General features: G+C 44.5%; 1 protein-coding gene and 1 non-coding gene across 10 annotated transcripts in view; both read left to right on the plus strand.

Annotated features, from left to right (window-relative positions):
• LOC120018104 (eukaryotic translation initiation factor 4 gamma 1-like) overlaps positions 1-27,142 on the plus strand; it is a 92,666-nt gene that overhangs the window by 49,656 nt on the left and 15,868 nt on the right. For 5 of the 9 annotated variants that reach the window (XM_038961091.1, XM_038961092.1, XM_038961090.1 and 2 more), the window contains 16 exons: positions 1,485-1,624; positions 8,812-8,928; positions 9,129-9,207; positions 9,528-10,556; positions 11,015-11,103; positions 12,722-12,914; positions 13,251-13,384; positions 13,560-13,715; positions 13,838-14,245; positions 14,443-14,589; positions 14,723-14,956; positions 15,086-15,190; positions 24,369-24,668; positions 25,048-25,171; positions 25,264-25,381; positions 26,680-26,939. In XM_038961091.1, coding sequence (XP_038817019.1) covers positions 1,485-1,624; positions 8,812-8,928; positions 9,129-9,207; positions 9,528-10,556; positions 11,015-11,103; positions 12,722-12,914; positions 13,251-13,384; positions 13,560-13,715; positions 13,838-14,245; positions 14,443-14,589; positions 14,723-14,956; positions 15,086-15,190; positions 24,369-24,668; positions 25,048-25,171; positions 25,264-25,381; positions 26,680-26,939 — 3,633 coding nt within the window. Of the gene's footprint in view, positions 1-1,484; positions 1,625-7,835; positions 8,113-8,811; positions 8,929-9,128; positions 9,208-9,527; positions 10,557-11,014; positions 11,104-12,721; positions 12,915-13,250; positions 13,385-13,559; positions 13,716-13,837; positions 14,246-14,442; positions 14,590-14,722; positions 14,957-15,085; positions 15,191-24,368; positions 24,669-25,047; positions 25,172-25,263; positions 25,382-26,679; positions 26,940-27,142 lie in introns of those variants that run through there. The other 4 variants (XM_038961098.1, XM_038961094.1, XM_038961093.1 and 1 more) reach the window with 4 other exon arrangements.
• Positions 10,723-10,854, plus strand: LOC120018990. Its single transcript, XR_005472287.1, has one exon. It is a non-coding gene; the product is annotated as a small nucleolar RNA SNORA17 (small nucleolar RNA).

Consider the following 27,142-nt stretch of genomic DNA (forward strand, 5'->3'; position numbering starts at 1 on the left):
TTATGTAAATAAGTTATTTTGGTTTTATTTTTAACTTAGCAAACACTTCTAAAAACCTGTTTTTTGCTTTGTCATCATGGGGCATTGTGTGTAAATGTTTTATGTAATCCATTTTAGAATAAGGCTGTAACAAAATGTTGAAAAGTCAAGGGATCTGAATACTTTCCGAAGGCACTGTATTCAAAGCAGCATTTGGTTTTCGCCAGGCATAATGGGACCCATGTCGTCCAAAATGTTGACTCAGGTTTGCCAAAAAGCATCATGAAGACTCTTGAAAGAATGTTCTATGGACAGATGTTTTAAAAGTGTAACTTTTTGGATGACATGGGTCCCATTTTTATACCTGGCGAGAACCAAACACTGCATTCCACAATCGTGTGACAATTTAGGAATGCTTTGCTGCCACAGGACCTGGACGACTTTCTTTAGTAGAAGGAACCATGAATTCTTCTGTGTCAGAGAATTCTACAGGAGAATGTCAGGCGCTCCGTCTGTGATCTGAAGTTCACCTGGGTCATGCAGCAAGACAATGATCGAAAACAAACAATAAAGCCTACATGAAAATGGCTAAAAAGCAACAAATTAGAAGTTCTGGAATGGCCTAGTCTAGACCTAATCCCTATTGAGATGTTGTGGCAGGACTTGAAACGAGCAGTTCATGCTTCAAAACTCCAAAATATCGCTGAGTTAATGCAGGTCTGCATGCAAGAGTGGGCCAAAATTCCTCCACAGCAATGTGAGAGACAAATCAACAACTACAGCAAGCATTTGGTTGCAGTCATTGCAACTAAAGGTGGCACCACCAGTTATTGGGTTTAAGGGGGTAATTACTTTTTCACTCGGGGGCATTGGGTGTTGCGTAACTTTGTACATTAAATAAATTAAATTGGAAGGTAATTGTTTGTTCACTCAGGTGCCCTTTATCTAATATTAGGTTTTGGTTGAAGATCTGATAACACTCAGTATCATAAATATAAAAAAGTAGAGAAAATTAGAAAGGGGATAAGTACTTTTCACGGCACTGTATGTGAAGATGGTGCTTTTATCTGTTTTGTAGTAAAAAACATAGCGGAAGATAAGTGTTTCGAATGCCTATTCACAATTGGTCAAAATCACACGAAGCACACCCATGTCGTCATTGGAAACACTTATCTTCCGCTATCTTTTTTACTACAAAACAAAGAAACATTACATTTTCTCATATGTTGGGGTGATGCTGGAGATGATGAATATAAAGTAGAAAAATTGTGACGTTTCCTTTTAATTCTGAAAATACTCCGACAATCTGCCGCGGCTGGTGAATTAGTACGGAGAATGTTTTTAAGTGCTTCTCATAGTGGTTAGTACTGCAGCTCTTCTCACAACACATATGCTTGACACCAAACTTTGGCGTTTTGCTGGTGATTTCCAAAAGTGCTGACATTCATAACTACTTGCGTGCTAATTTAAAGTTTGTGGGACAACTCTCTCTGTCTTGTCCACAGCAGGGGCATACTACCCGGCCCAACAGCAGTACACGTCCTCAGTGCCGGCTGCTCCGGTCATCATGAACCCTCCCCCCCAGCAGCAGCAACTACCTCCACAGCAACAGATCCACCCCAAAAGGGAGCGCAAACAGGTACAGGTAAACTCATCGTCCCACCTCTACTGTTATACACCACACACAGTTAAACTCATCACCCCACCTCTACTGTTTCATTTTGTGGTTTTATTTAGCAGATAGGATAGTAGAGAAAAGACAGGAGAGATGGGAGGAGCACAAGGTCAGTGAGTTGGATTGGAACCCACAGGGCCAGCGGCACTAACTGCTGGACCGCAGGCCAGCCCACGTAGCACCTCTCCTAGATCAGACAATCAGGTAGACAATCAGGTATCCTGATCCCAGAATGGACAAGTAACACAACTGGAAACAACCACCATGAAACATTTGGGGTCTGATGTTATACAGACAGTGTTCCCCCTCATGCAGAGCAGGGTTTGAATACTTCAGTGATTCTCATGTTTTAAAGGAAGATAAGGACTGTGCTAATAAAGCGTGTGAATATAAAAATAAATAAAAAGTATAGTTTGTCAGCAAGGTGTATCCAACACTGATTCCTTTCCCCATCATCCACTGTGAAGGTGCACAGTGCAGTTTTGGTCTACAAAACTGGTCTACTGTGTCTTCCTGTCTGGCCGGATGTGACATGACACGTTGCCATGGTAACGAGAGGACTTGTGTGATAAACACTGTGCTGTGGGGTAGTGTTGCATTCTGTCTAGGGAGGATTCTAGATGGGTCTACTCCTCATGATTTACGTTTGGGTCAGTCATTGATTTGAAATGGATAACTTTTTACGTGATGAACTATACTACTAAACTGCTGTGTGACTGAAGCATGTTCTTTAGGGCTGTAGTACTAGTGTGCCTCTGCTGGTGGCCTCTGCTGGTCTGGATTCATCAGGTATGTCTATTAGTGATGGGGAGGGGGGAAATGATAGTTACATATCACAATATTATTTTGGACTAATATTATATCAATACTTTGACTCAAAGTATCAATTTGTATAACATATATATTTTTTACAAATTTGCTAGGTAGCGTCAGCTAGCGCTAGTCGGCTGTATCTGCCAAAACTCCGGTATTTTTCATCATATAGCTTGCCCTTATTTTTAAATAGTGAGCCAACATGTTTTCAGCAATTTTCTCTTGTCTCTGTGCAGCAGGCATACACTGAGTGTACAAAACATTAGGAACACCTTCCTATTATTGAGTTGCACCCAATTTTACCCCCAACAGCCTACAATTTGTCGGGGCATGGACTACAAGGTGTCAAAAGCATTTCACAGGGATGCTGGCCCATTGTTGACTCCAATGCTTCCCACAGTTGTCAAGTTGGATGCATGTCCTTTGGGTGGTGGACCATTCTTGATACACACAGGAAACTGTTGTGTGGAAAAACTCCAGCAGCATTGCAGTTCTTGACACACACAAACCGTTGTGCCTGGCACCTACAACCATATCCCGTTCCAAGGCACTTAAATCTTTTATCCGAATGGCACACACAAACAATCCATGTCTCGATAGTCTCAAGGCTTAAAAATCCTTCTTTAACCTGTCTCCTCCCCTTCACCTACACTGATTGAAGTGGATTTAACAAGTGACATCAATAAGGGATCATAGCTTTCACCTGGTCACTCTGTCACTCAGTGTATATTGAGTCTCCAGTGTACCTGTGCTCTGTATGGTACGATGGGCCTGGCTGCTTTATCACTGGCAGTGGGAGCATGCTGTTGTAGCTGGGGTGGACTTTGGCCAGCCAAGCGGCCTCATCCCACGCTGCACGCTGCTGAAGGTTCTTCAAGAGAGGCCCCCTGAGCTTCCAGTCCCACTATCTGTCATACTATCCAGGTCTGTGCCCAAACAATACGGGCTTCTACTTTTAAAAATCCTCTTTTCTAGAAACAAGTCTCTCACTGTTGCTGCTTGTTATAGACCCCCTTCAGCCCCCAGCTGTGCCCTGGACACCATATGTGAATTGATCGCCCCCCATCTATCTTCAGAGTTCGTACTGTTAGGTGACATAAACTAGGACATTCTTAACACCCTGACCATCCTACAATCTAAGATAGATTCCCTCAATCTCACACAAATTATCAAGGAACCTACCAGGTACAACCCTAAATCCGTAACCATGGGCGCCCTCTTAGATATCATCCTGACCAACTTGCCCTCTAAATACACCTCTGCTGTCTTCAACCAGTATCTCAGCGATCACTGCCTCATTGCCTGCGTGCGTAATGGGTCCGCAGTCAAACGACCACCCCCATCACTGTCAAACGCTCCCTAAATCACTTCAGTGAGCAGGCCTTTCTAATCGATCTGGCCCGGGTATCCTGGAAGGATATTGACCTCATCCCGTCAGTAGAGGATGCCTGGTTGCTCTTCAAAAGTGCTTTCCTCAACATCTTAAATAAGCATGCCCCGTTCAAAAATGTAGAACTCAGAACAGATATATCCCTTGGTTTCACCCCAGACTTGACTGTCCTTAACCAGCACAAAAACATCCTGTGGCGTTCTGCATTAGCATCGAATAGCCCCCGCAATATGTAACTTTTCAGGGATGTCGGGAACCAATATACTCAGTTAGGAAAGCTAAGGCTAGCTTTTTAAAATAGAAATTAGCATCCTGTAGCACTAATTCCCCAAAATTTTGGGACACTGAAGTCCATGGAGAATAAGAGCACCTCCTCCCAGCTGCCCACTGCACTGAGGATAGGAAACACTGTCACCACCGATAAATTTATGATAATTGATAGTTTCAATAAGCATTTTTCTACGGCTCGCCATGCTTTCCACCTGGCTACCCCTACCCCGGCCAACATCTCAGCACCCCCTGCAGCAACTTGCCCAAGACCCCCCCGCTTCTCCTTCACACAAATCCAGACAGCTGATGTTCTGAAAGAGCTGCAAAATCTGGATCCCTACAAATCAGCTAGACTAGACAATCTGGAACCTCTCTTTCTAAAATTATCCGCCAAAATTCTTTCAGCCCCTATTACTAGCCTATTCAACCTCTCTTCGTATCGTCTGAGATCCCCAAAGATTGGAAAGCTGCCGCGGTCATCCCCATCTTCAAAGGGGGAGACACTCTAGACCCAAACTGGTATAGACCTATATCCTGCCCTGGCTTTCTAAAATCTTCAAAAGCCAAGCTAACAGATCACCGACCATTTCGAATCCCGTCGTACCTTCTCCACTATGCAATCTGGTTTCTGAGCTGGTCATGGGTGCACTTCAGCCACGCTCAAGGTCCTAAACGATATCATAACCGCCATCGATAAAAGACAGTACTGTGCAGCCGTCTTCATCGACCTGGCCAAGGATTTCGACTCTGTCAATCACCGCATTTTTATCCGCAGACTCAATTGCCTTGGCTTCTCAAATGATTGCCTCGCCTGGTTCACCAACTACTTTTCTGACAGAGGTCAGTGTGTCAAATCGGAGGGCCTGTTGTCCGGACCTCTGGCAGTCTCTATGGGGGTGGCACAGGGTTCAATTCTCGGGCAGACTCTTTTCTCTGTATACATCAATGATGTCGCTCTTGCTGCCGGTGATTCTCTGATCCACCTCTACACAGACGACACCATTCTGTAGACATCAAATCAAAGTTTATTTGTCACATGCGCCGAATACAACAGGTGTAGGTAGACCTTACAGTGAAATGCTTACTTACCAATAGTGCAAAAAAGGTATTAGGTGAACAATAGGTATGTAAATAACTAAAAACAACAGTAAAAAGACAGTGAAAAACAGTAGCGAGGCTATAAAAGTAGCAGGGCTACATACAGACACCAGTTAGTCAGGCTGATTGAGGTAGTATGTACATGTAAATATGGTTAAAGTGACTGCATATATGATGAACAGAGAGTAGAAGTCGAGTAAAGAGGGGTTGGCGGGTGGCGGGACACAATGCAGATAGCCCGGTTAGCCAATGTGCGGGAGCACTGGTTGGTCGGGCCAATTGAGGTAGTATGTACATATGTACATGAATGTATAGTTAAAGTGACTATGCTTATATGATAAACAGAAAGTAGTAGCAGCGTAAAAGAGAGGTTGGGGGGGGGAGGGCACACAATGCAAATAGTCCGGGTAACAATTTGATTACCTGGTTCAGGAGTCTTATGGCTAGGGGGTAAAAACTGTTGATAAGCCTTTTTGTCCTAGACTAGGCACTCCGGTACCGTTTGCCATGCGGTAGTAGAGTGAACAGTCTATGACTGACTACTCTACCCTCTGTAGTGCCTTGCGGTCGGAGGCCGAGCAATTGCTGTACCAGGCAGTGATGCAACCAGTCAGGATGCTCTCGTTCTTGCAGCTGTAGAACCTTTTCAGGATCTCAGGACCCATGCCAAATCTTTTTAGTTTCCTGAGGGGGAATAGGCTTTGTCGTGCCCTCTTTACGACTGTCTTGGTGTATTTGGAACATCTGGCCCTTCTTTGGACACTGTGCTAACAAACCTCCAAATGAGCTTCAACGCCATACAACACTCCTTCCGTGGCCTCCAACTGCTTTTAAATGCTAGTAAAACTAAGTACATGCTCTTGAACCGATTGCTGCCCGCACCCTCCCGCCCGACTAGCATCACTACTCTGGATGGTTCTGACTTAGAATATGTGGACAACTACAAATACCTAGGTGTCTGGTTAGACTGTAAACTGTAAAATCCTAAATTAAATCTAGAATCGGCTTCCTATTTCGCAAACAAAGCCTCCTTCACTCATGCTGCCAAACATACCCTACTAAAACTGACTTTCCTACCGATCCTTGACCTCGGCGACGTCATTTACAAAATAGCCTCCGACACTCTACTCAGCAAACTGGATGCAGTCTATCACAGTGCCATCCGTTTTGTAACCAAAGCCCCATATACTACCCACCACTGCGACCTGTATGCTCTCGTTGGCTGGCCCTCACTACATATTTGTCGCCAAACCCACTGGCTCCGGGTCATCTATAAGTCTTTGCTAGGTAAAGCCCCGCCTTATCTCAGCACACTGGTCACCATAGCAACACCCACCCGTAGCATGCACTCCAGCAGGTATATTTCACTGGTCATCCCCAAAGCCAGCACCTCTTTGGCCGCCTTTCCTTCCAGTTCTCTGCTACCAATGACTGGAGCGAATTGCAAAAATCACTGAAGCTGGAATCTTATCTCTCCCTCTATAACTTTAAGCATCAGCTGTCAGAGCAGCTTAACGACCACTGTACCTATACTCAGCCAATCTGTAAATAGCACACCCAACTACCTCATCCCAATATTATTACTTACCCTCTTGCTCTTTTGCACCCCAGTATCTCTACTTGCACATCATCATCTGCATATCTATCACTCCAGTGTTAATGTAAATTGTAATTATTTCGCCTCAATGGGCTATTTATTGCCTTACGTCCCTAATCTTCTACATTTGCACACACTGTACATAGATTTTTCTATTGTGTTATTGACTGTACGTTTGTTTGTAACTGTGTTTTTGTCGCACTGCTTTGCTTTATCTTGGCCAGGTCGCAGTTGTAAATGAGAACTTGTTCTCAACTGCCCTACCTGGTTAAATAAAGGTGAAATATAAAATGTAATTTATTAATAGGGGGATGGTAGACCGGGGTGGCAGGGGAGGAAGTGCTGCAGCAGCAGACAGCGAGTCAGTTGTGATTCAGACAGTCTGTGTCTGAGCGTCACATTGTCTTTCTCTATGATTTCAATAATGTCTGCCAGCATGCTGGCAAAAGAGTATGAAGTGTAAAGCTGTTGTTTTTCAGCAAAGCTAAGCAGACTGTTTAGTCGTAGCTGTGAGGTAATTTTCTAAATGTTTTCCTTTTTTCCCCACTGCCTTCAAGCAGTGCATTGGCCTGTTTTTTCTCCACTGATCTTTATGAATCTCTCTCTCTCTGGTCTCTGGGTAGACCAGGGGGGTTTAAGGACATGTCAGCACATAGCTCAGCTCCACGTGGCTGCCGGGCTCCTCCCCCTCTGAGCCAGAAGCACAATGGCTGACCTATCTCCTCCCCTTCTCTCTCGCTCCCTCTCTGCTGCTGCTTCTGTGGCATACCCCCCCTCTCCCCCAGGAAGAGGCTGAAATGTTTTGTAGTGCGTGAGTACAGAATGACAGAAGAGCAGCTGAGAGGGAGATAAGGGGGGGGGGTTACACTAGCCGGAGCTCATTTGTTAAAGTTTTGAATCGGTTTTTTTCTCCTCCTTTTTTTTCTGGAGTTGCTCCTCCCTCTTTCCCCCTCTATTTGGCCCCCTTTGACTGTCTGTACGGTGCTCAGTGGGCGGGGGCGCTTGCATTCCAGTGCTGCAGCTCCACAAGGCCAGTCACTCTGGCTTCTCTCTCGCTCGCTCTCTTTTTGTCTTTTGTCTCTCCCTCTAAGTGTGTGTGTGTGTGAGAGCTGGGAACGAGGCTCTGCCCTGCTGGCTCTGCGAGTTGTTGAGGGAGTAGGCTACGTGCGCTATCCCAACCACGGTTGCAAAAGCAGCCTACTAGCTGGGAGAGGCCTGCAGGCCGACAGCTCAACTCCGGCCCCAGGATGAGAGAGGCCTGCTAAGGGTTCTGGAGCCTGTCCGCGTCAGGTAAACGACTCTACCAGCGGGGGAATGTGCTGGCTCATGCCTGTTGCTGACAACTCTTAGAGTGTGTGACAGACAGAAAGAGAGCGAGGAGAGTTTGTGATAGAAAACATGTGGCTCTGTGTAAGGGCACACCTTGTAAATGAGTAATCCGTTTTTCAGTTTCAATAACAGCAAATCTGGCTGATTTTCTAGGTATAGTTTGAGTTCATATGGAGAGAGAAAAAATAATGTCTGGCTTGCACTGGAATTTATTTGACTAAAGTTGAGTATGTCCGTAGTCATATTTTGTTGGGGAAGAATTAGCTTAAACAAGGCAGCAATCTGTCTACAAATCTGTGTTTGTCAGGCTGCATAGCTTTGTGGGGCTGGTGTTTCTTGTGTGAGTGTGAGAAATGTAGCTCTGCTGATTGAGAAGACGCTGCTAGGCCACAGCCCTACAGTACAACACAGAAGACTTGGCAGAGTTGGAAACAGGGCCTAGCATCATAGGAAGCAGTTAAGTTGTGACAGCTATTCTCTTCAGCTTTCTCCTCACCCTCCCTCTCGCCTTTACTCTCGTTCGTTCTCTCTTTTTTGCTCTCCCTCCTTTAGAAAGGGAATGAAACGAGAGCGAGTAACACGTTTTTCTCAAAGTCTCTCCTGCATTCTCTAAATGTTTCTTCTTGTATCCCTCACTGTTGTCTTGTGTCCTCTCTATAGATCATAATACGAGACCCTAACCAGGGTGGTAAAGACATCACTGAGGAGATTATGTCAGGGGGCACCCGCAGTGGCACCACCCCCACACCCCCACAGGTGAGCGACGACTCTTCAGAGGTGAGCTACCATACCCTCGTCACCAACCATCATCCCATTACACACTTTTAGCTACCATACCCTCCGGTTATTGGATGTGCAGACATTTTGTTTTCATATTGGGCATTGTATCTAACCTGTCACAAGGTTTTCATAAGGCTGTCATATGGTTGTGTCCACTCCAGTTACCTAATGTCTGTGTGTTGTATTCGGTCCCTTAGTCGTCTATATCTGGATCAGAGGGCCCAGCCATTGCCCAGGCAGACTGGGAGAACGTGACACCTGTCGTGGTCAGACCAGGTGAGTTGGCCGAGGGGTCAGGTCATCTTGAAGGACGTAGCTGGCCGTCGCTCATTGGTTCACCTTCAGTACATAGAAGTCATTTTTTGTGAATTTGACTGAATCACATAGACAAAATGCTCCTTTGGAAAGGACCTGTGTATTTTTACCATTTAATGTTGAATTGATAATAAGTGGGTAATTATAAAAAGATCAACAGACATGAGGGTCAATTTGAACATTAGTATGGTAATATGGTCCATTTGAGTCTGTTAACCATTACCTTTCTAAGGTGAATTTAACCAGTTGTTTTTCCTCGTGGCATCTCCTTTCCTCCTCAGATGACCGAGGGAAACCTGCAGCCACTCTCATAACGGGCCCCCCAGCCCCGTCTAAAACCCCTGAACTGGTCAAGACTTCCCCTGCCCCAACAGAGGTCAAACTCCCAGACACAAACAGTAAATCCCCTTCCTTATCCCAGGACCTACCCTCACCCCCGTCGGTAACTACCACCCTCCACACTACTGTCCCTACTACCCCCCAACCCTCAACTTGTCCCATTGCAGACATGATGGACGCTCCAGTCCCAGCCGCTGTTCCAGCCCCATCTGCCCCTGAAGTGCCCGCTTACCCTGCACCCCTGCCTGAACCCCGCCCCACTCCTGCAGCTGAGGAGCATCCCTCAGCTGCCAAGAAGGAGCGGGAGGAAGTGAAGGAGAAAGAGGAGATTAAAGAGGTGGCAGAGGCTAGGCAGAAGGGGACTACATCATCCAAACCTGAGCCTTCCCTTGCTCCAGTGACCACCCCTAGCAGCAGCACTAATGGTATCTCTGCCACCCAGCCAACCCCAGCCAAGGAGGAGGAGCCAGCAGCCCTGTCCATCAACATGCCCACCCCCCAGGCAGCAGAACCCCCCCCGGAGTCTCCCATCGCCCAGCCAGAGGAGCTCAGGCTGCCCAATGGCCTGCCGCTCCCCAGCCCCCAGGACCCTGAGAAGATGTGTGCGGAGTTGTCAGAGTGTGACGTCAGCCCCATCGCTGAGCCTGAGGTGGCCCAGTTACAGAGCGAGGCACCCATGCCTAAACCGACGCCTGTTGCAGTCACAGCAATGCCCGCCCCCGTTGTCAAGGTGACGCCCGCCCCCGTTGCCAAGGCGACGCCCGCCCCCGTTGCCCAGGCAACGCCCGCCCCTGTTGCCCAGGCGACGCCCGCCCCTGTTGCCCAGGCGACGCCCACCCCCATTGCCCAGGCGACGCCTGTCCTAGCTGAGACTGCTACTACTACAGTTGTAACTGCTCCCCGTGTGGAAGACGAGATGGACTCTCCACCACCACAGAGCACCACCCCAGCCGGGGAGAGTTCTATGCAAGGTCAGTATCAGTCTGACTTGCTTTTTCTCTCTCTACTTCTTTGAAACAGTCTCCTTCTGTCTGTCTTTTTCTCTATCTGGATCCATCTGTCTCATTCAACCACGTTGTCTTTCTCTATTTTAATTCCTAACCCTACCGCTTGGCACTTGGTGAAGATTAAACAGGATCTGCCCCTTGAGGCGTTGCAGTCCGACTGTGTGTGTCGAGCCTGTGTCGTGAGGGGCAGAGAGTTACCGGGTTATGTCTATGCTGAGGACCCAGAACAGTGGCTACTTGGAGTGATCACAGCTCCAACAGAAAGCCATACAAATAAAAAGTTGGATAGGTGGCAATGTGGTAACCGCTCCACCTTGATTTCTGATAGTCTAGGTGGAGTTTGGGTGCTAGGGTTGGACTTGGGATTGAGTGTCAATCCATAGAGGTTTAGTCTGACTGTGTTGGTGGTGTTCTGCTTGTAGCTGCTGTTTCTGTGCCAAAGAAAAAGAGGAAGATGAAGGATCTGAACAAGAAGGAGGCTGTTGGAGACCTCCTGGATGCCTTTAAGGAGGTCCGTTCACATGAACTACCCATTCAATCCATATCAAACACACCACCCACGCCATCTCATGTCAAACACACCACCCACGCCATCTCATGTCAAACACACCACCCACGCCATCTCATATCAAACACGCCACCCACGCCATCTCATATCAAACACACCACCCACGCCATCTCATATCAAACACACCACCCACGCCATCTCATGTCAAACACGCCACCCACGCCATCTCATGTCAAACACACCACCCACGCCATCTCATGTCAAACACACCACCCACGCCATCTCATATCAAACACACCACCCACGCCATCTCATGTCAAACACACCACCCACGCCATCTCATATCAAACACGCCACCCACGCCATCTCATGTCAAACACACCACCCACGCCATCTCATGTCAAACACACCACCCACGCCATCTCATATCAAACACACCACCCACGCCATCTCATGTCAAACACACCACCCACGCCATCTCATATCAAACACGCCACCCACGCCATCTCATATCAAACACGCCACCCACGCCATCTCATGTCAAACACACCACCCACGCCATCTCATATCAAACACACCACCCACGCCATCTCATATCAAACACGCCACCCACGCCATCTCATATCAAACACGCCACCCACGCCATCTCATATCAAACACGCCACCCACGCCATCTCATGTCAAACACGCCACCCACGCCATCTCATGTCAAACACACCACCCACGCCATCTCATGTCAAACACACCACCCACGCCATCTCATATCAAACACGCCACCCACGCCATCTCATATCAAACACGCCACCCACGCCATCTCATATCAAACACGCCACCCACGCCATCTCATATCAAACACACCACCCACGCCATCTCATGTCAAACACACCACCCACGCCATCTCATATCAAACACGCCATCTCATATCAAACACGCCACCCACGCCATCTCATATCAAACACGCCACCCACGCCATCTCATATCAAACACGCCACCCACGCCATCTCATATCAAACACGCCATCTCATATCAAACACGCCATCTCATATCAAACACGCCATCTCATATCAAACATGCCACCCACGCCATCTCATATCAAACACGCCATCTCATATCAAACACGCCATCTCATATCAAACACGCCATCTCATATCAAACACGCCATCTCATATCAAACACGCCATCTCATATCAAACACGCCATCTCATATCAAACACACCATCTCATATCAAACACGCCACCCACGCCATCTCATATCAAACACACCACCCACGCCATCTCATATCAAAGCTTTAAGAATGCCTGTTTACAGCTGGCCCATTAAAAACCCCAGAATGAAAACAATGTACACTGACTAATACCCTTTCTCTCTCTCTCCCCCCCCCCTCTCTCTCTCTCCCCCCTCTCTCTCTCCCTCCTCCCCCCCCCCCCTCTCTCCCCCTCTCTCTCTCCCTCCCTTTCTCTCCCCCCTCTTTCTCTCCCCCTCTCTCTCCCCCCTCTCCCTCAACCCTCTCCTTCTCTCTCCCTCAACCCTCTCCTTCTCTCCCCCTCTCTCCCTCTCTTCCCCCTCCATCTCTCCTCCCTCTCTCTTTCCCCCTCTCTCTCTCTCTCACCCCCTCTCCAGGAGCAGGTAGTGGAGAGCCCTCCTGAGCGAGAGCAGGCCACACCCACTTCTGCCTCTGACGCTAAGGAGCCCCGCCCAGCCGACACCCCTGCAGTCGAAGAGGTGGATGAGACGTGGGAGGAGAAGGAGGACAAACTGGATGCAGAGAATATCGAACCCAAGCCCGAGGATCTGAAGTACCAGTACAAAGAGGGTGGGTTCTGAACCTTGGCCCGGAGATGCCCTATAACATTTCTATACTTAGAAATGTTATCCTCTTAACGTTATCCTCTACACCTTATCTCACAAGGTATGCGTGTCAGTCAAGAGAGGATGCAAAGTTTCACTTTATTGGAAATGCTTTGTCAGAGCACGAGTCATAAAGTCCCATTTGACATCAATGTATGATTTTTAGAAGTGAAACGGAGTAATACTCAGTTCGGATGACAGACTATATACCCCAACTCTACCAACCTAAACCCTGAACACTATACTGATGAAAACTCACATAAATGTGATTCATCGATAATTCCTTGTTCCTCTCCATCAGAACTATGTAGGCCTATAGACCCAGAGGAGAAGAAGAGGTATGACAGGGACTTCCTGCTGGGCTTCCAGTTCATCAGTGCCGCCATGTCCAAGCCTGAGGGCCTGCCTCAGATCAGTGACGTGGTGCTGGACAAGGTACAGTACAACACTCTGTCCCCTGCTGGACTGGAGGAACCGCTGCACGGTCCATTCGAGAATATAATTTTTTTTCTTCAGATAGACCACTTTGTTTACCAGTTATTTATTTTGTCTTTCTTTGTGTCTGTCATTCTTTCTCTTCTGTCCTTGTTCGGTCATTCTTTCTCTCCAGGCGAATAAGGCCCCTCTCCGCCAGCTGGACCCCAGCCGTTTGCCAGGGATGAACATGGGCCCCGACTTCACACCCTCGTTTGCCAACCTGGGCAGGCCTGGAATGGGAGGAGGAGGAGGAGGTGGTGGAGGTGGAGGTGGCCACAGAGGAGGACCAGTGAGTTATCATGAAAAACTATCTGTCAATCTTCTCAAAGACTACACTCTGATTCTGAAACTCTGGGATTATATTAAAACAATGTTGACTGAATTTCTTTCCCCTTCCCTCCTCTCCTCCAGCCCTCTGGTATGGGTGGTGGAGGACCGCGTCGCTCCCAGCAGGGCCAGCGTAAGGAGCCCAGGAGGATCATCAACATCTCTTCGTCTCTGACGGAAGACGTGAAGCTCAACAAGGCTGAGAAGGCCTGGAAGCCCGCTGTCAAGAAGGCTGCCAGTGGGCAAGCTGCTCCTGAGGAGGAGAGCGACGACTCGGAAGAGGCCAAGACCCAGGAGCTGTTCAAGAGGGTCCGTAGTATCCTGAACAAGCTGACCCCTCAGATGTTCCAACAGCTGATGAAGCAGGTCACAGAGCTGACCATCGATACAGAGGAGAGGCTGAAGGGAGTGATAGATCTGATCTTTGAGAAGGCCATCTCTGAACCCAACTTCTCCGTGGCCTACGCCAACATGTGCCGCTGCCTTATTGGGGTGAGTGACTCTGAAGGGTGTGTGTCTGTTTGTGTGTGTACACCTAGTGTGCTGGTCTCTGTTCTGTGCCACGTGTCTGAGTGGTGCCACTACACACTCATGACGTCTCTTCTCACGTTCCCTCTTATGCTTTATGTGACGTCTGCAAAGCTCTCCAACCGTGGCCTAAATGTTTGTTTTTCTGTTCCTCTCGTCAGCTCAAAGTCCCCACCACAGACAAGCCGGGAGTCACTGTGAATTTCCGCAAGCTGCTTCTGAACCGCTGTCAGAAGGAGTTTGAGAAGGACAAGGACGATGATGTCATCTTTGAGAAGAAGCAGAAAGAGCTGGACGCTGCAGCCACGGTACGAGCTGTGCTCTGTGACCAATTCAAATGTCCTTCACACACACGGTTATTGTTTCTGTAGGCGTTAGTTGACCATCTGTCTGGTATGCCTCCCTCCCCCTACTTCCTGTTACATCACTTCCTGTCTGAAGGAGGAGAAGGATCGCCTGAAGGCAGAGCTGGAGGAGGCCAAAGACCAGGCGCGGCGGCGGTCGCTAGGCAACATCAAGTTCATTGGTGAGCTGTTCAAGCTGAAGATGCTGACAGAGGCCATCATGCACGACTGCATCGTCAAGCTGCTGAAGAACCACGATGAGGAGTCACTAGAGTGCCTCTGTAGACTCTTGTCAACTATAGGGAAGGACCTGGACTTTGAAAAGGCGAAGGTAACGCTGAACCAGTGTCACTGACAGACACACAGACACGCATCGTTTAGAACACTTATGCCTTATTTCTAAGAATCAGATTTACACACAAACGCATACACATTAACCTGCCTGTCTCTCTTTCTGTAGCCACGTATGGACCAGTACTTTGCCCAGATGGACAAGATCATCAAGGAGAAGAAGACATCGTCCAGAATCCGCTTCATGCTGCAGGACGTACTGGACCTCAGGAGGGTAATTCCTCGTCACACACACACCAACCACCCACCAGTGTCTGGGGAATGCTTCAGCCCCCTCACCTAAACCTTTTGGTCATCTCTAATCTAATCTGACTGACCCTTGTCCTCTGGTTGTTATGTATCCAAGCATATCAGTAAACACTATGGGTCAAACTACCATAGACAGAATATTCTCCCCTAACCCCACATTATCTCTGAATTTACCCATGACCCCAAATCACCTCTGACCTCTCTCACGTCCTTTACATGTCCTCTATTTGCATGCAGGTGTAGTGTATAATAGTGGGTTGTGTTGTTTTGTGTGCTGGTGTCTTACTGGCCCATAGACACCCTCACTAGTCTGTGTGGGTGTCGAGGGTTCTGAAGTGGGCTAAGAGGGAGACACGGTCAGATCTTTAATACAGGGAGGCTCCCCAGCTGGGCCCTCTGTGCCATAAGCTGAGACTGGAGTCAGTCTGCATCCTTTTTTTATTTAACCTTAACCCTTTATTTAACCTTTATCCTGCAGCCAATCCCTTCTCCATGCCACTGTAACCAACTCCCTCCTCTCCATGTCATTCACCATCTAGATGTTTACCTCCCTTCTAAATGGATGTGTCCCTTGATGTTCACATAAACTACTTATCCATGCCTAGTAGGCTTGGGCAGTATCCAGATTGTAACGACCTAGTGCCATACTGGGATATTCGGTAATACCTGCGCTGAACACAAGGGGCACTATTTTCAATCCAAAGGTTAGCAATGCTAACAAGTACATGTAAAATCTAACGAACGCATGCAAACATTTTATACAGTCTCTTGACAAACTTTGCAGGACAGACATCCCACTCATAAAGTTATACAAGTAACTCAAAAATGTTACACAGTCTGCTGCACACGCAAAACAAATATTAGACGGAAGGGATTCTCTGCTGTTACCAAGAAGAGCTTGATTGCAAGAAGCTAACCACTTAGCTAGATAACTTGGTACTAAGTTAGCAAACCAAATACACAACTGCAGAGCATTTAGCACATTTTAGACAGTTAACTTAATAGTTCTAAGATATCTAGTTGTGAATTCCATACTGTAACCAGATCACCTGGCGCGGGCTGCAGTTAATCCCAAGACTACCGGTAAGCTTCGTAATGAAATAACAAGATCTGCGTTATCTCCTAAATTGCACAAGTTGACTGCAGGTATTTACTTAAGTAGCTACAAATATTCAAATTAGTTAAAATAACGTCAAATAAATAGTTTGTGGTATTGACAGTGTTGAAAAACCGTCCCGTGGGTATTTCCAAATAACCTGGTATATACGGTATACAGCCCAAGCCTCATGCCTATGATCCATTCACTAAGTTTTCAGGTATTCACAAACTCACATTTCTTACTTTATTTGAAAAGGACTAGTTACTAAGAACATACAGGTATGGATCTGTAGCCTAGGCCTCTAAGGTCTAGATGTGCATGTATTTGTACAGTGCTGTTAGCTGTGTGTGTGTGTGAGGTTTCCCATAATGCAGTTTTCCGGAAAAAATAAAAGCTGGACTGTTCCACTTTAACTAGTTTATTATCCAGTGACTTTTCTGGGAAAATGTCTGCAGAGCCTCAGTGTGTTTGTGTGTCTGTTCGACAGTGACTCGCAGTATGGTGAGAGCAGTGGTGTTACACTGGATCCAGTATCCCCACTGTGTGTGTGAGGATGTTTCCTGCGTGTTCAGACAGGTTCCAACATGTGCACCACATAATTACCTTATAGGATCTCTATGGTTCCACCCCCAGTAAGTGTCTTACCAAAGCAGCAGTCGGGATGTTTCACAAGAGCTGATCAGCTGCACTCAGTCAGCACACTGGCCCCTGCTGTTTACTGGGAAAACACTCTAGTTTCAGTTTCCATTCTCTGGAAAAGCTGACAGCGGGATCTAGTTAGGGCAAGGCATCTCTCCCGCTCTTTCTATAGCCTAGTTGTCACCCATTTATCTCTTATTTTATTGACTAAGTAACCTTTGCCTGGAAAGAGATATGGAGTGTTAAGACTACGCCACACTTTTCCATCTAACTCCAATCCTCAGTTAAAGTACATTACTGTTCTCACTCTAGGGCTCACCCCATTTAGTTGACTGGTCGATTGTCTGGTCGATAGGCTGTTGGTCGACCGAGATTTCTTTAGTCGAGCAGTCGCAATACATTTTTTTTACAGGGTGTGCAAGACACCTGTCTGATTCACTCCGGTCTTAGTGGACTAATCCATTACAGAGGCCACGGAATGGCACAGTCCATCACTCTGAGACATGTGATACTAAAATTGTATATGGTTATAGTATGTAAAAATATATATATATATATATATATAATAAAATCGAATATGTAAAAATTCAATAATATCTATTTTATAACATGTGGTTTAATTTAATTGGCTGCGGTCGCTGTCCGCGGTTATGAAACATACTCTACGTCCAAGAATTGGCGCCTTTCCCTATGTTGTTATGTGCATAATAGCAAAGTTGACCAGCATATTGGGATTGAGAACATTGTGGTGGAGGCAGGAGGAAACGAGGAAACAGCCCTTGCCTTAGCCCTAATTGTCTAAGATAATTGAGCAGAGAGGAAACCCTAACTTAATTAGATCTATAATCAATAGGCTAACTGTTAAATGTGCCTGGCTTTATAAATCATCCATATATATCTACAGAAATAAGACAGATCCTGCTTCTGTTGCCTGTTAGTGTTTGTTTAATAGCCTACTGATTCCATGAGTACCAAGCTTAATGCAACGGCAAAATGGAGGATAAAGCCATTTTTAAGCTTTGCTCTGCTGTAATGAAGGCTTTATATTTGTTTTTTCGTTAGAACAGTGTAATGAAGGCTTTATATTTGTTTTTTCGTTAGAACAGACTGGTATTACTTCTAATTTATTTAGTGTTTACACTGTTCCAAACAGGAGAAAAATCATATTGTAATCTAACACCACCTGTTTGTCACACATAATATGTACGCAGCTCTCACTCCTATACCCTCATTTTTCTTGATCTCCTTATTGTTATTATGATCATCATTATAATAAGTAGTGTCGTTATCATTAGTAGGCTTTGTATAAGTATCCTTGTGTAACTACCTTCAAGCTGTAGGCCTAAGAGCGTGTCCTGTTTAGTCTTAAAACCGTAACTAACTTAGGCCTATTTTTCTATATATAGGCTACTGTATCAATCAATCAATTATTAATTCGTTCATGCCATCACACCGCATACGCGACATTCATGCTTTAAAATGCAATCAAGCATTTTCGTTTTAAAATTAAATAACAAAGGGAGCTATGCGTAATTAGCCTAAACAATAAATACATCGCAATTCACGAATGCATGCAACTGTTTTTAGTCTGTTGTAATAAAGACTTTATATATTTTATTTCTCGTTAGAACAGACTCTTTAGTACACTTATTTGGTGTTTACACTTCCAAATGGTAAAAAAAAATGTAATCTAACAGCAACTGTTTGGCACACAATACTCACACAACGCTTGCTCCTATACCCTCCTTTATCTAGATCTCCAGTAGTTTCCACAAATAGGAAATGTTTTTCCGAAACAAATGAGGGATTTCGGTAACAGAACTTTTGAGTCAGAAACAAGTAAGAAACTAAATGGCTGAAATAATGTAGCAATTTCAGCACGGACAGCACAATAAACACTTCCTGTGCTGTGGTGCCTTTTCACTACAGTAGGGAGGAGAGCGAGACAGCGTGCGCCAGTCACACAGGCACTCACTGTCATTTTGTTGTAACAGTGTGACCATCGGGCTCTTTCTTGTCTCATTTGTCTCTTAATTATGTAATCAAACAGTTTTTTTTATTTATTTTTTTATTTATTTTTTATTTTTTGGCGGTGGATCAGCTTAATATTGCGGAAAGAATGTTGCTTCCAATGTAATTGTCTGCATCATTTCCAATCCCCCATATTTTTTTGGGTAAATATATATATCCATACACGCATGCATACATATATACATATATACATACACATACCTATATAGACATACATACTTTTTTAAAGAATATACCTTTATTATTATTCCCCGCAACCCTACCACCGCTCCCCCAATTGGAGTAAACTAATAAACACTTCTGCTTTTACCTTCAATTTATACATCTTATACCTATTTTACAGACACAGACTACTTTATAATAGTTCTCTCTTGTTTGTTCTTAGTCCTTCCTCTATTTCTGTTGTCCATCCAATTTTATTTCCACTTGTAACTGTGCTATTTCACAAAAGCTCCGCACCTATACAAATTTCACAGATCCCGTATGCCCTACATTGTTTATCTTGTTATTAGTCCCACCCTTCAGTTCCACTCAACCCTTCCCATCTATCTTCCAACATCATCCATTTCGGATTTTTATTTGCCATATATTTTTCAACTGTGCTGTGATGCTTCACAAAAGATATGAACCTTCCTATTCTCATAGCTTCTACAGATTGTAAATTAAAAATAAACATTTTTGCTAAAATAATTATTATATTATTGATTGATTGACTATGGCTTTTCAAATCCCCCAGTATTGCTATCTGTAGCGTTAGTTCTAGGCAAATGTTGCAATTCTTCAGCCATTCCTGGACCTGTGACCAAAAACGAGCTACATATGGACAATACCAAAATAAATGATCTAATGACTCTGCCTCCTCACAACAGAATCTGCAGAGCTGGGAAGATTGTATACCCCATATATATAACATTCTATTAGTTGCAAGAATTTTGTACAGTAATTTAAATTGAAAAATTCGAAGTTTTGAATCCGGCGTTGTTTTGCGTATCAATTCATAAACCATGTGCCATGGAATGGGTACATCGAAAATCTCTTCCCAACTATTTTGCAATTTATATGGCACAGCTGTCAGTTTTTTGGTCCTTAAATGAAATTGGTATATGTTTTTATTTATCACACTTTTCTTTAACCATTTATGTTCTTTAATACAGGGCCGACATACAAGTTCCTTACTTTTTTCCCCTTCTACTTGCCTCTTCCATTTTTGTGGTAATGCTGCAATTAATTGGTTGTAATTTTGGGTAGAGCAGACATTTCCATATGTCTGTGTTAGCTGCATGTGTGACATAACTCCACCAGTCCTATTTATGATATCATTCACAAAAATTATACCTTTTTTAAACATTTCTTCGATAAATACAGTTTTTTTATCAATTACTATATTTGAATTTAACCACAAGATTTGTTGTACTATTTGTTCCGTCCTTTCAGGTGGATTAAACTGAAATTGCAACCAACTTTCTAAGGCTTGTTTAAAAAATAAGGATATTTTGGAGATTATTTCCTTTTCAAACAACCGAAAGTGAGCAGGTGTAATCTGAATAAAGGGAAAAAGGCCCTTCTTGAACATAGGATGAGACATTCGTACCAATTTACTAGAGAACCAGTTTGGATTTAAGTATAACTTTTGTATGACTGATGCCTTTAGTGAGAGGTCTAATGCTTTAATATTTAATAATTTCTGCCCTCCGAATTCATATTCGTTATATAAATAGACCCTTTTAATTTTATCTGGCTTGCCGTTCCAAATAAAATGGAATATTTTTTGTTCATATAATTTAAAAAGCAGGTCACTAGGTGTAGGCAAAACCATAAGCAAATAGGTAAACTGTGATATGACTAAAGAGTTAATCAGGGTGATTTTTCCACAAATAGACAAGTATTTTCCTTTCCATGGTAGCAAGATCATCACATGTAGAACTTTCTATAAAAATTTATTGGAGTGAGATCATTTCTTTCTTTTGGGATTTTTATACCGAGTATGTCCACATCTCCGTCAGACCATTTAATTGGTAAACTACATGGCAATATAAAATGTGTATTTTTTAGTGATCCAATACGTAATATGGTACATTTATCATAATTTGGTTTTAATCCAGAGAGGATAGCAAAGGTATCTAGATCCTCTATGAGGCCGTGGAGAGACTCTAGTTGTGGTTTTAAAAGAAAACATGAATCATCAGCGTACAATGACACCTTAGTTTTTAAGCCACGGATTTCTAATCCATTAATATTAATGTTTGATCTAATTTTAACAGCTAACATTTCGATGGCAATAATAAATAGATATGCCGATAGTGGACAACCTTGTTTTACTCCTCTAGATAGTTTAAAACTTTCTGAGATGTAGCCATTATTTACTATTTTACACCTAGGGTTACTATACATAATTTTAACCCATTTTATAAGAGATTCCCCAAAATTGAAATATTCTAGGCATTTATATATAAACTCCAGTCGTACTTTATCAAAAGCCTTTTCAAAATCAGCTATGAAAACCAGACCTGGTGTCCCCGATATTTCATAGTGTTCTATTGTTTCCAGTACTTGCCTTATATTATCTCCAATGTATCGTCCATGTAAAAAACCTGTCTGATTAGGATGAATAATATCTGACAAAACTTTTTTTATTCTATGCGCCAAGCATTTTGCTAGGATTTTTGCATCACAACACTGAAGTGTAAGAGGTCTCCAATTTTTTAATTGGACTGGATCTTTATATATACCACTTGGGTCCTGTTTCAGTAATAACGATATCAGACCTTCTTGTTGCGTGTCTGATAATCTACCATTTATATAGGAGTGGTTAAAACAAGCTAATAATGGTCCTTTGAGTATATCAAAAAAAGTTTTGTATACTTCCACTGGTATGCCATCCAGCCCTGGAGTTTTCCCATCCTTAAAGGCCCCAATTGCATCAAGCAGTTCCTCCTCTGTAATTTGGCCTTCACATGAGTCTTTCTGTACAGATGTTAATTTTACATTATTAATAGGAAAAAAATCCATACAATTAGTTTCAGTTAGTGGAGATGGAGGAGCCTGAAACGAAAACATATTCTTAAAGTACTTTACTTCCTCTTTCAAAATATCATTTGGTGAATCATGCGTGACTCCATCATTTGTAACAAGTTTTAATACATTTTTTTTGGTAGCATTTCTATATTGAAGATTGAAAAAGAATTTGGTGCATTTTTCCCCATATTCCATCCAGTTCGCTTTATTTTTATAATATATTACACTGGATCTTTCTTGAATAAGTTCCTCCATTTCTTTTTGTTTTTCCTCTAACTTATTCTGTGCCTCTATGGTACCGTTTTTATTGCTATCTAACTGTACTGTTAGTCCTTCAATTTCCTTTGTTAATATGGACTCTTTTGATCTAAATTCCCTTTGTTTTATAGATGAGTACTGAATTGCATGGCCTCTAAAGGCACACTTAAAAGTGTCCCATACAATAAGGGGATCTGCTGTACCTATGTTATGTCTGAAAAAGTCAGTTATAAAATTTTCTGTCCTAGTTCTAAACAATTTATCATCTAGTAGACTTTGATTAAATTTCCAATATCCTCGCCCACGTGGAAATTCTGTAAGAGAAATATATATGCCAATTATGTGATGATCCGACCGCATTCTGTCCCCTATCAACACTTTTTAAACTTTTGGTGCCAGAGAGAATGGTATAAGAAAGTAGTCAAGACGACTAGCTTGATTCAGCCTCCGCCATGTATATCTCACTAAATCAGGGTATTTAAGTCTCCATATATCCACTAATTCCAGTATATCCATGACATTCATGATTTCCTTAAGTGCCTGAGGGTGATAGTTTGTAGTGTGAATTCCTTTCCGGTCTATAGAGGTATTTAAGACCGTATTAAAATCTCCCACTATAATAATAGAGTCTAGTGTTGCTTGTAGAGTTGATAAATTCTTATATATATTTTCAAAGAAGCTTGGATCATCATTATTCGGACCGTATAGGTTAACAAGCCATATTTGTTTATTGTCCAATAACATATTTAAAATAATCCATCTACCTTGAGGATCTGTTTGGACAATTTGCACATTTGGATCAAAATTATTGTTAATTAAAACCATCACCCCTTTTGAATTTCTTTGCCCATGGGAGAAATATATTTTGCCCCCCCAGTTCTTTTTCCACAAAACTTCATCTAAAACTGTTGAATGGGTTTCCTGTAAACAATAGATATTATAATCCTTCTCTTTTAGCCAGGTAAATACTGATCGTCTTTTCTTATTATCTGCTAAGCCATTACAATTGTAACTGGCTATACTTATTTCACCACTTACCATAATGAGACACACCTTTCATTCTTTTAATCAGAATATATTTTTGTAAACGTACTATTAAAAAGTAACCTAATGATTGAGTGTCTATATAGTTGTACCATGATATTTGCATTTCTACTAAGTAAACCTCCAATTGGTCCCTACTATTCCACCCGCTAAAAGGCCTCATCTCGAGATGGCTTGTCATCCCAATGCCCGGTAGACCACCCTCGACCCCCTGTATCCCATAGCCCTGAACCGACTGGGATCCATTCTTTGAAAAGAGCATACAGTGCCATTTACCGAATTGAAGAAGATCAATTACCATATGCATTTCCATTGCCCTCACCTCGATTTGTATTATATATATCTGTGGATCATCCTCTATTGTCCCTAACATCTTTTACTTCTTCCTTCGCAACAGTTGTGGGATACACACATACACCCACACACACTCAGCCCTTACCCCCACACAACCATAAGCTCACTTTCTCAACAATTGCACCATCCCAGAGCCCAACTCAAGATGGGTCATGATTTACAAATGCACTTGCAGTTGCAGCTGCATGAGAAGGCCTGCAAGACCGCACAAAAAATTAGCAAAAATTGAGAGATTTATTTACCATTGTCATATCCTAGATAATGGAGGTCTAATGTACACCTTATTCCTGAAACACCCACAATACGGCCACCCGTCATGACCATGTCCCCACGCATCTCCATGCAGTCCGACAGCACGGACAGCACAATAAACACTTCCTGTGCTGTGGTGCCTTTTCACTACAGTAGGGAGGAGAGCGAGACAGCGTGCGCCAGTCACACAGGCACTCACTGTCATTTTGTTGTAACAGTGTGACCATCGGGCTCTTTCTTGTCTCATTTGTCTCTTAATTATGTAATCAAACAGTTTGCTTAAAGCATCAGACAAGCTCAGTGCATATATAGTTGATTTTATTCAAACACATAGGATGTGTCTGCCTATATATTGAAAAATCAATTGGTCGAAAGAACAGGACGTCTCTGTCGACCAAGATTTGTTTTGAGTCGGGTACAGCCCTAACTCACTCCCTGCCCCCCCTCCCAGAACACGTGGGTCCCCAGGAGAGGAGAGCAGGGCCCCAAGACCATAGACCAGATCCATAAGGATGCTGAGCTGGAGGAGCACAGGGAGGTTCTCAAGGTGCAGCAGCAACTCCTCAACCAGAACACCCGAGGAGGAGGTGGAGGACGTGGTGGTGGTGGAGGAAGAGATCAGGGGAGCCGCGGGGGCCAACACCCCCAGACGGGCCAAAGGAGTCAGCCCCAGGATGAGGGCTGGAACACAGTTCCCATCTCCACCAAGAGCAGACCCATCGACACCAGCCGACTCAGCAAGATCACTAAGGTCAGTGATACATTATACTGTGGATTCTCAGCCACGCACCGTGGACCCATACTCAGTTTGGACTGAAACACTCCAACCCCCTCCACTTGCAGTCTAGCATCCACCTCCTTAACCTTCAACCTCATTGTAAAGTTCTATCAGCCCTACCATTCCCAACTGAAACCCCAAACCCACTCCCTCTGTAGTCTGGCACACACCACTCAACTTTTAAACCTCCATTTAGAGTTATGACCATACTATTCCTGACTCCTCCAAACTTCTCACTTATATAACTCGAAACTTCAGACCTTTTTCAGATCTCAAGATGTTTTGCCCCCAACAATCCTGCTAGTCTTCTTTCCTCAACAGTAATGTTTCTAACATCTCCTTCTCTCTGCAGCCCGGGGCTTTGGACTTCAACAACCAGCTGCTGGCGCCCCAGCTCGGGGGTAAGGGCATGTGGGGCAGCTGGGGCAAGGGCAGCAGTGGAGGCACCACCGGAGCAAAACCCGCTGGTGAAGCCAGTAAGTCCTCTTACCAGTACAACCACCATTGCGAAATATCTACTCTTAGGCTCTTCAAAAATTCTGTGTTTGTGTTTTGTGTGTGTTCATAGCCCCAGAGTCAGGAGGCCGCCCAGCCACCAGCACCCTCAACAGGTTCTCAGCATTGCAGCCACAGCAGCCCTCCTCCTCAGGGCCCTCACATGACTCGGACAGAAGAGTTCCTCAGAGGTCAGCAGCACTGGGACGTTACAACAGACTACATCTGTCCTTTACATATAGTGCCTTCCGAAAGACTTCAGACCCCTTGACTTTTTCCACATTTTGTTACAGCCATATTCTAAAATTGATAAAACATATATCATCCTCAGCAATCTACACAGAATACCCCATAATGACTAAGCGAAAACAGGTTTTTAGATTTTTTTTGCAAATGTATTAAAAATAAAAGCAGAAATACCATTTTTACATAAGTATTCAGACTCTTTTCTATGATAACCTTCCAGAAGGACAACCATCTCTGCAGCACTTCACCAATCAGGCCTTTATGGTAGTGGCTAGGCGGAAGCCACTCATCTGTAAAAGGCACATGACAGCCCGCTTGGAGTTTGCCAAAAGGCAACTAAAGACTCCCAGACCATGAGAAACAACATTTTCTTGTCTGATGAAACCAAGATTGAACTCTTTGGCCTGAATGCCAAGCATCACGTCTGGAGGAAACCTGGCACCATCCCTACGGTGAAGCATGGTGGTGGCAGCATCATGCTGTGGGGATGTTTTTCAGTGGCAGGGACTGGGAGACTAGTCAGGATCGAGGGAAAGATGAACAGAGCAAAGTACAGAGATTCTTGATGAAAACCTGCTCCAGAGCGCTCAGGACCTCAGACTGGGACGAAGGTTCACCTTCCAACAGGACAACGACCCTAAGCACACAGCCAAGACAGCGCAGGAGTGGCTTCGGGACAAGTCTCTGACTGTCCTTGAGTGGCCCAGCCAGAGCCCGGACTTGAACCCGATCGAACATCTCTGGAGAGACCTGAAGATAGCTGAGCAGCAACGCTCCCCAACGAACCTGAAAGATCTTGAGAGGATCTGCAGAGAAGAATGGGAGAAAGTCCCCAAATACAGGTGTGCAAGCTTGTAGCGTCATACCCAAGTAGACTCGAGGCTGCCAAAGGTGCTTTAACAAAGTACTGAGTAAAGGTTCTGAATACTTGTGTAAATGTGATATTTCAGTTTTTTATTTTTAATAAATTAGCAAACATTTCTAAACTGTTTTTGCTTCATCATTATGGGGTATTGTGTGTAGATTGACAAAAATAACAATTAAATAAACTTTAGAATAAGGCTGTAATGTAACAAAATGTGGAAAAAGTCAAGGGGTCAGAATATTATCCAATGGCACTGGTTTGAATATGGAACATCACTGCTACCACAGGGCAGAATGTTTATGATTGGTTCAGATGAAGGTCATCTTGTGACTCTTTGTATCTAACCCCCCCCCCCCCCCCGCCCATATACACAAACAGGAACAGCTCGAGTCGGGACCGTGGCAGCGACAGATTCGAGCGTCATGACCGTGGCAGCAACGACCGCTTCGACAGGCGGGACGACCAGCGAGACGACCGGGACAGGAACCGGCCCACGGTCACCAAGCGGAGCTTTAGCAGGGAGACGGAGGAGCACAGCAGAGAGAGGGAGCACCGCGGCCCTGCTGATCCTGTACGCCGCGTAGCCAGCATGACCGACGACCGGGGCAGCAGAGACCGAGCCAGGAGCAAAGACAATGGTACGAAACAAAGAATACACACAGCATACTTTGTCAGGCTTACAGTACTGCTGGCAGGAGTGACCAGGAGTTTTAAAGGGATGGGGAAAGGCAGAGAGTTGGTGCTATGTTAACCAATTCAGGAACCTTTATGGGGAATTTGCAATGTTTTAAAAGGCAAGGATTTCTCAGGGAGACATTTGTATGTGACTTTCTCTCTCTGT

Source organism: Salvelinus namaycush, chromosome 23 (genome assembly GCF_016432855.1).
Source record: "Salvelinus namaycush isolate Seneca chromosome 23, SaNama_1.0, whole genome shotgun sequence".
Lineage (NCBI taxonomy): Eukaryota > Metazoa > Chordata > Actinopteri > Salmoniformes > Salmonidae > Salvelinus > Salvelinus namaycush.